This window comes from Myotis myotis, unplaced genomic scaffold (genome assembly GCF_014108235.1).
Source record: "Myotis myotis isolate mMyoMyo1 unplaced genomic scaffold, mMyoMyo1.p scaffold_m19_p_1, whole genome shotgun sequence".
Taxonomy (NCBI): domain Eukaryota; kingdom Metazoa; phylum Chordata; class Mammalia; order Chiroptera; family Vespertilionidae; genus Myotis; species Myotis myotis.
In genome coordinates, this window is record NW_023416313.1 from 114,444,272 (window position 1) to 114,455,620 (window position 11,349).

An 11,349-nucleotide genomic window follows, 5' to 3' on the forward strand; every position below is an offset into this window, starting at 1 on the left:
ACCTGTTCCAAGTTTGATAATATGTAGGGGTGCTCTAAAGAATAAGTAAATGCTTTTTTTTTTGTTGTTTAATTACTGGAGGCTGACAACATTTTTTTTTTCCCTTTGATTATAGATACTGTGAGAGTCGACGAAGGGTTTTGTTACAGCATGTGCATGAAGGCTATGAAAAAGATCTGTGGGAGTACATTGAGGACTGAGAGTGGCCCTGCATAAAATGAACTCTGAAAACTTTACCATCTAGAGTGTTCATGCAATTTAAACAAACAAAACAAACACAAACTAGGAGGCACTAAGCCCATTCTGACACTGCTGGTCTGTAGTACCAGAATTCTGTTTTGTTAAAGGAAAATTTAAGTAAATTATATTGTAATAAAAAAAAGGTAGATAAACCATTGTACAACAGTATTCTAGGCCGCCAACAAAAGTGTGACAACCACACTGAAAGCCCTCCAACTTTAACGTGTAGCTTCATTCTCAAAGCTGACTCCTTTTTCTTTCTTTTTTTCCTGAGTGTATGACAGTTAAAATTTGACACTGCTTTTCATGCCCAGCCCGGTCTTTTTGTTGTACTTTGGTAAAGAACCTCTTCCTTTTCATCCCCTACACATACAAAGACACCCACACTCAGAGACTGACGCTCTTTCTCTCATACCCCAAAGTAATGAGTGAATGATGATTAGTTCCTTGTAAAGAAAATTCTTGGGGTGGGAAGGGGATAGGCAACAGGAGGAATTAAACAAAAAAACAAAACAAAAAAAAAACTTTGTATATGACTTTTAAAACAAGAGGACAACACAGTATTTTTCAAATTTGTATATAGCGCATATGCATGGACAAAGCAAGCGTGGCACGTGTTTGCATAATGTTTAATTACAAAAAAAAATATTTATTCTTTAAAAATCTTCAAGATTATGTCTATTTGCTGTGCTTTTTTTTATTTCTTTTTTTATTTTTTTCTCAGTTTGCTTATCTTTTCAGGGTTGGACGTTGGGATAAAAAATCTGTTGGTTTGGCACCTCTGGAAGGCATAAGAGCTCTTTGATTTTTCCTTTCCTGAGATTACTTTGCCCTTTCTGGTTTTGGTATGTCTGTTGCTGGCCATGGGCCTCATGCCTTGAATTCCAAGTGCTTGATCGGGGCCAAGGAGGTCAAGCTCTGACAATGCTGTGGCTTGATAAGGGCTGCAACAGGGAGCTTAGTTGCTACAGTTCAAGGAATACCCATTCCCCTTCCTGGCCTCATGTCATGCACGCCAGTGAAAGCTTCCTAGGCTCCCTGTTCATCCAAAGGAAACATTTCATTTTCCCCTCTTTAATTGCTGCTTTTGAGCCTTTTAAGATTTTCGTTATGGCTCTTCTCACCCTTTCTTTACAATAGGATGTCAAATAGAATGTTTTTGCTATAAATATAAATAAGTAGTCATTCACTTAGTTTCAGATTGTGAATTTAAAATGGCAGATACTAAAATTGCTTGTGTGTGTTGCTGTGGGTTCAGTTTGAAGACAAACACCCCTAGAACATGATATTCCCATCTAGTGCATTTAAACAGAAATCACTGACTGCTTCTTTTCTGTTGCCAACAGATAGGAAAATTAATAATGCATTTTAGCTGTGATGTCCATTTTAATGAAATTTCTACTAAGATCTATGTTAAAAGTAAAGGATGGTGGTGGTTTTATTAATTACATACCTGTTTAGGCCATTCTGGCTGTGGTATTTTCAACAGGTCAGCATCCCTAGCTAAATTTGTTAGTTTTATTCAGGAGTGCAGAGTGAACCAATTTGGATTGAGGACCTCTTTGTCTTCCTTTAAATGTCTTGCACCTAGGGAATGTTTACCATTTGTGAGGCAACTTTGCTCTTGCATTGTACATCTTATTACTCCATTGGGAAGTAGGTTCACTTTCCTCTGGCCTTTTGCCTAAGTTAGGCTTTGCTGAATCAACCCACTTTTCCTTTTAGAAAAGGTTGTTACATGAAATGTACTTGCAGCTGTTCTTATCCCATCAAAAATTAGTGAATGTTTGCTGAGTACATTATGCTGCTTCCTTAAACCACTTGTCGCTTTAGAATCAACTTTACTTGTACCTTGAATCCTCTCTCCCTTGCCACCTCAGGTGCAATTCTGAACTCAGTGTCTGCTTCTTCAATGTCCTTTCTTCCCCCATAACCCATTTAATTTTATTTTAAATGACTGCATCAATCTTAAAAAGCATTTATCAAACTAAGGAAAAAAATTTTTTAAAGCAAGCTTGAATAAGTTCCTTTCCCTGGTAACTGAAAAGCAGCCAGAGTTGCTATCTAGATATATGTGGCTTCCTTAATCAAAATGTTTTGTGTATATGTGATGTTTTTAAAAAAAAATCTTAACCAGGTAACTGCAGTATCTAGGTTTGAGTGTCATTACATGCTCCCCTTGCAAGTACCTAAAAACTGTGCACTTCATAGTATCAGCCCCTACCCATGGAGGAACAGTGCTTTTTAGAGATGCTTTCTAGTTTCAGTGTTGGCATATGATCTGAGAGTATTGCAGTTATGGATCAAGGTAAACTGGCCTTTTCTACTTCCAATCTTTTAACAACTATCTCCATATTTGACAGTATTCCCTGAGTTAATTGCTTTCATTTTTAGTAGCTTCTTTTACCGCAGGTGGGATATAGGCAAGCCATAGTGTATGACAGCTTCCCCATTTCTCTTATCTGAATCTTTCTATCAAGAGGGCTCTATTCATGGTAAGCACCAGGGTCTCGCTGTCTTATTGAGGACAGTTACATTGTCTCTTGAAAAGTGCATGCTTCATTTGAACAGTTTATTGAATAGTAGATGTACTTGAAATGATTTACAACAAAATTTTGATCCAAAGCTCAGGACACAAACCACAGTGGTAAAACTGAGTAGCGTATAATATCATCAGACTAAATTCTGTATAATTTGCTGCAACCCAGATTGTATGTGTTTTATGTGTGTTCAAAAATATATATTAAATACACGTGTATACATAAACACATATAACAGATCCAAGACTGACTGACTTGATTTGAAAAGGTTGAATCTGCAATGTGAAATGATTCAGCCATGATTAGAAACTGAAATTTAGTACCAGGGAGAAAAGAACTCAATGTAACCAAGTCTTTTAGTTGCAAATCCTGGTTTTAGAGCACTTGGAAAATGGGAGGGGCGGGTTGGTGAGACAATCAGATCACTAAATTGATTTAAATGCTCCTAACCCTGTAATTTTGTGCATAGGCATCCTGTGCTGTAGAAATAACTGTTCTTAGCTTTTCATTGTAACTGGACTGTTCAGGTTGCCCAGAGGGAAAGAACATTCCTAATTCTAATAAAATAAAACTTTTATTTTGTTATTCCATTAGTTACTTATGTTTATTTTTATAGTTAAAAAAGGATATACTGGTGGTCTAACCATCACCTGTATTATGTGCCTTATTCACTGTTCCTACTTAATATAATGTTAAGATTTGGTTTAGTTTCTTTGCAAGGAACTGTGAATGAGACCATCCCCAACAATTAACTTGGTTAATGAAGCCTTCAGAGCATTTTCTGAAAGCTTTTCAATTTCTTTGTCTTAAACATAGAATTTAGATTGCTGTTTGTGTTGTAACAGTGATACATAGTAGATGCTTAATATATCTTTGTCAGTTTTTTTAAAGATAAAATATTTTAAAAGTTATTCTCAACCTCAAAACTCATTATTTCCATTGAGCTCACTCTTCGAAGCTGATATCTCCACAGGGATGGAGAGAGTTGTCTTAAAGAAGGTCCTGGGTTGGAGATCTTTGTCATTGATATTCTAGCCAAGTCCAGATTTTAGGACAATTTAATTTGATCTTATTTGGATCTGTAATTATGAGAGTTTATCACTTTATCTTCAAAGCACTTTAATTGATGTAAAGCATCTGGGTTAGGAATTGCTTTTTTACAAAAGAAGAAAATAAGGCTCACTAAGATTTAAGTACCTTGTTCAAGATTTCACAATTTCTTCTATCTGGGATTTGGTCAATATTGTATTACCTCTTTGCATCACATTTTCTTAATCTGGTCTCAGAATGACCTAACTAGCAATCAGTACCAGGAAAGGGGGTTCTTGGTCTTGGTTCTAGTGGCGTGCTATTAAACCGCATCAAAGTCTCTCTCTCTCTCTCTCTCTCTCTCTCTCTCTCTCAAAATATATGTATAAATATCTGTTGCTGCTGCTGTTAGAGGAATGCTATATACTATCTCTGATCTTTAATTTGTTGCAGTTTGCAACTAATGTGGCTCTGTTTTGCCCAAAGAAACCAGGCATGCATAGATGAATAGTCCTTCCCATCTTGCTGATTGGGACAATCCTCATGAGAAGATTGTCACATGAGGTAGTTGAGTAAGTGGTTCGGCATCATTTGATTTGATAAATAATGGCCAAGTAATTTGTAGTTGTTGGTCTAGTTATTTGTTCAAATGAATTTCCAACGTAAAGAATTTTGAATAGTCATCTAGAACTTGTTACAGAATTTTTTTGTAACTGGTAAAACAGAACAGCTGTTATCTATTTGTTCTCAGCATTTCTCCTGAGGAGCCTTAAGATTATAAGTAGTGAGCATTTTGGGGAAATCTTGGCTCCTTTGGAAACAAAAAAAAGTGCGGGCCCTCCAGATTTTTTATTTTTTATTTTTTTCAGATTTTTTTGGCATATTTCTGGTTTTATAGAATTTTCTTCTCATAATTACCCAAGATGAAATAACTAACTTGGAAGGGCTCAACTGGAACTAATCAAATTGTGCCTACTGTAAGAGTAAACAGTAAGATGACTTTTACCATTTTGCTTTTTTGTCAAATTAAATCTAGTTTTCAAGACAACTGTTAATCTTTCTCTAGTCAGTAGCATTTGGGGGGGGGGGAATAGTAGATTCTTTTGAAAGGCAGTTTTCAGATTATGATTAAACCATAGATAGGCATTTTAGGCCATTTAGGGTAGGGGCCAATTACTGCATAAATCAATCACACATTGATATGTAGCAGCTACAACAATATCAAAAACAACTTTATGCCACATGAATTCAGGAGTCTCAAACTCAGATATTGACAAGAGCCAGCTATATATTTTAGTAGACTTTCCTCAGCCAAATGGGCTCTGATTAGGAACCTGTAAAATATACTTTTTGTTAATTCAATTTGAAATGTTGGTAACTGATTTACAATATTCTTAAATGTGGGTTAAAAACAAAACAAAACTGCACTTGGGCCATACCATTTTTCAACTTCTGTTAGTCTCGGCTTGCAACTTATGTCACTTTCCATCTGATACACATTGGAATCACTGAGAAGATTCAAGAGAACAAAATAGACAGTGCTCTGCTGAGCCACTGGGGGCGGTGGGGGAGGAGGGCTGAAAAAAAATTGAACAAAATAACTAATACCTGAGGCCCCACCCCCATAGAGATTATGACTAAAATAGCTTTGGATTATGTCTTGAGCATTAATTTTTTAAAGCCCTATCCCCATTCCCATCCCTGATTATGGTACAATGCAATGTAAGACCTGCAGACACAGTTGATTGAGGCCATTGACCAAGACACTTCTGTAGTTTCCAAGAATATAAGTTGTGCACCCTAGGACATAAGGGACAATCAGTAAGACTTGTGGCAGATTCACAAGTTCAGGAAAGGGCCACACTGTGGGCCCTAACTGAGTGGGGTTTGTGGAGTGGTGCTTCCTAAGGATCTAGTGTGAAATGCCCAATTTGTCAGTTTTCTGGTAAGTGGTTCACCTTGGAGAAAATGAAACTCACAAAGCCAGAACTGTTAAAACAGCCAAGCAGAGTAGAATGTTCACATAAAGGAGCAATATATCCTCTGCCCAAGAGAGAGAAATCTACCTAGGGAAGTAAATTAGTATAGCCTGGACCAAATCAGTTGAATGCTTATGAGCAAAGCTGCCCTTTTTTTGTGTCAAGTCAGTACACAATTTCATTTAATCACAAAGTCAGAGCATGTAAGCCACAGGTTTCTCACTGTTACTTTATTTTGATCTTGTCCATTAAGACCGAATTTTCCTGTTTTTATTGCCAGTGTGGTGTAGTGGAAAGATAGCAATATTTCAGCCATAGTTTTCCCTTTTGTAAAATGAGGGTAGTAATAGGAGCTATAACTTGTTGAGTGCTTCTTGTTAGATGCCTTACATACATTTTCTCCTAAACGGCCCTATAGCAAAGTTGGCATTGTTCTCCTATTTCATAAATGAGAAACAGGTTCACAGGCTATTCAGTCCCTCATTATGCTTCCCTTAATTCCTTATGTTCATTCTATCATGCTATATTGTCTGTTTTGCATGAATATTGTGAGGATCAAGGAAAACAGGAAATCAAAGCCTAGTTAAATAAACATACTGATACTAACTTGGGCAAAAAATAAGGAGACAGATCTGTCTTATAGACCCTCAAAGGCAGGATGACATTGGATCCACAAACTAGAAAGTTGTTTTGCCTATTTTTTAAAAAATTTATTTCAGATATCTCCCTTTTCCCCCCATTGATCCCCTTCATCTCACCCCACCCCCAGGCCTTCACCACACTATTGGCTCTGTCCTTGGGTTATGCATACATGCTTAGAAAGCCATTTTGAACTCCTGAATTGACATCGTCATCAGTACATCCACATCATTCTAACAGCTTTGCTTTCCCTGTAGCTACCCCATAACTCCAGGTGTTTCATGTTAACTGTTGCAGACACATGTAGACAGAACCAAGCAAGCCTTGGGTAGAAATGTGGGTCTTTAGGGCTAAGCCCTGTGGTTTGGGGGGTAGATCTTGGAGATAATGGTTTGCTGGCTGCACATCACAAAAGGTGCCTTTTTAAAAATACATCTTTGTTGATTTCAGAAAGGAAGGGAGAGGAAGAGAAACATCAATGATGAGAGAGAGAGGGGATTAAGCCCACAACCCGGGCATGTGCCCTGATCGGGAATGAAACTAACCTCCTGGTTCATAGGTCGACATGCAACCACTGAGCTACACAGGCCAGGCAACAGAAGGTGTCTGACAAAAGCAAAATGCCCTGAAATGAAATAAATGTAAATGTAAGGAATACCATATAGTAGATAATTATGAACTTATTCTTACTAAATGCTTCATGTACATTTTTAAAAACTCACAGTCCCATGAAATAAATACCATCTCCATTTTATAAATAAGAAAATAGATGCTTAAAGAAGGTGAGTAATTTCCCTGAGGTCATTTTGTGTCAGAATGAAGATTCTTTCAGTCAACACCCACGCTGTCAGGCACTATCCTAAACACTAGAGGTACAGCAGTGAAAAAGGCCTGTTGGTTTGTCTGAAGTTCTTAACCTTGTTTTCTACACCAAGACTAGGATTACCCAAGGTCACCCAGCCAGTTAATGGCAGAACTGGAAGCACATTTGGACCACTATACTGTATTCTTTTCATGACATTGTAGCTGCTGATTCTCAAAAACAGCCTTTCCAACAGCATCTGCTAAAATTATATAGATAGGTTAGGGGGAACTTACAGCCTTAGATTGCCTTGGAGACTCACCAAGGCTCTTCTGTTAAAAACATGTTATTAACCTCAGATACTGTACCTGCCTTTTCCTTCACATTTGAGAGCCACCCTAGCATTTTAATGACAGTTAAGAGGCAAGTCCATATTTCCAAACCGTCTTCAGCAGGCCAATCTTTCCTATTTTGAGCTAATGATTGGCTTCATATTATGCACAAAATAATAGTTCCTGACTTGGTCTTATTTGGCCCCTGTATGTCCCTCCTCACTGACTACACGTGTAAAAGTTTGGTCTTTTTAAGCTGCATGCCTTTTGCCATGGAGTACTCGGGGTGGAAATTTGGAAGGTGATTATAGACTATAAAACCAATTCTCTATAGTAGACAGATTTCCTTCTGATGGCTAAAATTGGTTTCTGTATGCATAACAACAAAGCAGTGTCCTAGAAGCCACTTCGGTGCACACTAAATGGCTGTTTGTTAGAATTGAGAGTTTGGGGCTTGTGCAGTGAGGATCAGGCTCTCTGGGATCAATTGGCCAAGTTTGGATTCCTGAGGAGTGAACAAACAGCATGATCCATCCTACGTTTTCTGAGTACCCTATCCAAAACCACTAGTATTGATGGCATTTCCCAGCTTCCTCTTACAGGGAGATTCCCTGTATGTATTTCCACCTCTGCAGGTCACATCATTTTCTCAGAGGGAGTGCAGCATAAAATGATAACCAGCATTTGTGAAGCACCTCTGTGTTCCCACCTAGGTAGTAGACATTCCAATGGAATGTTCTAAAATTGTAAGTTCTTGCACCTGCTCTCAAGTCATTTATAACCTAACTAGAGGCCCAATGCATGAAATTCATGCAAGGGTAGGCCTTGGCAGCCCCAGCTTCATCCAGAAGGTCATCCAGATGGTTGTTCTGCTGTTTGGTCTAATTAGCATATTAGCTCTTTATTAGATAGGATTGCTGATCTTCTGGTATGAACAAAATGATTTGCTTGTATAAATTTCTACCATATGATCCTGACTTGTGCAATATAACTAGTGCAAATATTAAAGTGTTTCCTAACAAAGGAGGAGGTATGATCTGAGTGTCCACCAACTTTGGAAAAGATGCCTGCTTTCAATAGGAAATGATTTTTGTGTTCAAAAATCCTGTGACTGGTTTGGAGCATTGTAAATGTCATGGCAGCAAATACCAGAGGATGGGTTAAATGAAGAATGATAGTGTTCTATATGCCTTTGAAGAATTAATTTTCACTCCATTATTTTGACTAGCTTGCAGGTTAAGTACCATTCATTCTATTCATGTTAAATCCAACCTAGTACAAGTCAGTGCCTTAACACAATGGTCAAATTTTTTGCTCACTAACCAATGGAAATAAAATTGCTTCACAGATTTCTAAATGCTGTTTCAACGGGACACTGGATTGTGTGCTTTTTTAAGATAAATTTCAGAATCAAGGTCCTAGCCCTGAACAGATTAGAGCCCAACCAAGATCACACTGAGAACAGATCAGTAAGAGGTTGGGGAAATATGCTCCTGAAATAGAAATCCTCCACTCATCATTATTTTAATATATAGAAATCAATACATATATTGTGAAATGCACACATCCTAAGTGTTCAGTTTGACATTTTGATAACTGTACAAACCTTATGATAACCACCCAAAAGAAGATATAGAACATTCCCATTAATCTAGAAAGTTCTCTTGTGTATCTTGCAAATTATACCTGCTCCCCTCCCTACTCCAATGATCATTTGCTGATTATCACTAAAAATTTATTTTGTCTGATTTTGGACTTCATATAAATGGAGTCATATAATATGTAGTCTTGCATCTGTCTTCTTTCACATAATACTTTAAAAACAACCATGTTGTCTCTATTGGTAAATTATTCTTTATTGCTGAGTAGCAGTTCATTTTATAAATATACCACAATTTGTTTATTCGTTCCCATATTGATGGACTTTTAGGTTTCCAGTTTGGGGCAATTATGAATAAGACTACTATATAAATTCTCATAAGATTTTTTGTTTTATGGATACATGTTTTTATTTCTCTTGGATACCTGAGTATAAAATTACTGAGTCATATGGTAAGTGTACATATAACATTTTAAGCAACTGCAATCCTGTTCTTCAAAGTGGTTTTACCATTTCATACTCCCAACAATGAAGTACGAGAGTTCCAGTTGCCCCATGTCTTTTTCAACGTTTATTATTGTCAGTACCTTTTATATTAGCCATTTTTGTGGGTATGAAATAACTGATTTTAATTTACATTTCCCTGATGATTAATGATGATCACTTTTCATATGCTTATTTTACATTTGTATGTCTTTCATGAAGTGTCTTTCACGTCTTTTCCAATTTTAAAATTGGATTGTCTTTTCCATTGTGGCTATTATTCTGTGAATTCTGGGTACTAGAGGTTTTGTTTATTTATCTATAATCCTCTGTTCCCCAAGGTTACATCTGCTCTTTATCTTTGGTTTTCAGCTGATTGACTATGATATGTATAGGTATATTTTCCTTTGTGTGAAGTTTACTAAATCTTTTGGATCTATATTGATGTCTTTCATTAATACTAGATATTTCCTGGCCATTATCTCTTCAAATATCTTTGTTCCATACTTTGTCACCTCTCCTTTTGGGACTCCAATTGCACATATATTAGATGACTTTATATTATCCTACAGACCTCAGATGATTTTCTTCCATTCTTTTCTCTTTTTTGTTTTCAATTTGGATACTTTCCATTTAGCAGTGCTCAAGTTCCCTGATACTTTTCTGTTAAACCTATCTAATGAATTATTTTTGATATTGTATTTTTAATTTCTAGCATTTCATTGCATTTGTATAGTTATCATATTTCTGCTAAGATTTTCCATTTCTTCATGCATATTGTCCACATTTTCCATAAGGTTTTTTTAGCATTTTAGTCAAAGTTATTTTAATAATTCCAACTGATAATTTAGTCAACACCTGAGTCATCTCTAGTTCTGCTTATATTATTCTAGGGAGAGAGAGAGAGAGAGAGAGAGAGAGAGAGAGAGAGAGAGAGAGAGAGAGAGAGAGGGAGAGGGAGAGGGAGAGGAGAGAGAGAGAAGAGAGGAGAGAGGAGAGAGGAGAGAGGAGAGAAGAGAGAGAAACATCAATGATGAGAGAGAATCATTGACTGGCTGCCTCCTGCATACCGACACTGGGGATAGAGCCTGCAACCCGGAATAGAACAATGACTCCCAGGTAGGTTGAACCCAACCACGCTGGCTGGGCTTACTTACCTTTAAAATAAGGCACGTCCATTTTTCTTTCAGACACTTTAGTAGTTCAGTCAATTTGTATAATTGACCTATATCTGGGCTGTATTGCAGCTTTAGTTAACCACTAGCTTCAAATATTTTGGAGACAGAATTGGAACTTTCCCTTCAGTAGGGCCTGGGTTTTGGACTTTGGCAAGTTGTCAGAGATATGACTGCTTTGTAGTCATACTGTCAGCTTTTGGAAATGTGGCAGATCTCTCTCTGCTTTATAGCCTAGCTCCCAAGTTTCCTTTTTTTCTTTTTTTTGTCAGTGGGATAGAGGAGTGGGGAGGTATTTCTCTCAGCTCTTGTATGTGCCCTGCCCTTAGTCTTTTGAGGATGAATGCCTACAATGCCTGGGGATGGGTCTCTCAGCTCTCCTGCCCCTTAGCTTTCATGAGTGCCTCAGATGGATTTCTCAGCATTCCTGCCTTGCCTCCTCACTTTGAAAGGATATCTTGCCCTTGGGTGAGGCTCCACTCACTCATGGGCAGGGGTGACCTGTCTCAACTCTTCTGTTACCCACCCCA

At 37.5% G+C, this 11,349-nt stretch overlaps 1 protein-coding gene across 5 annotated transcripts in view; it reads left to right on the forward strand.

Annotated features, from left to right (window-relative positions):
- The window catches only part of ARIH1 (ariadne RBR E3 ubiquitin protein ligase 1), a 118,602-nt gene extending 115,232 nt beyond the window's left edge, over window positions 1-3,370 (forward strand). For all 5 annotated transcript variants that reach the window (XM_036348310.1, XM_036348302.1, XM_036348292.1 and 2 more), the window contains one exon: window positions 116-3,370. In XM_036348310.1, the coding sequence (XP_036204203.1) occupies window positions 116-200 (85 nt within the window). In that variant the 3' untranslated portion in view covers window positions 201-3,370. The remainder of the gene's footprint in view (window positions 1-115) is intronic.
- The last annotated feature ends 7,979 nt before the right edge of the window (window positions 3,371-11,349 follow it).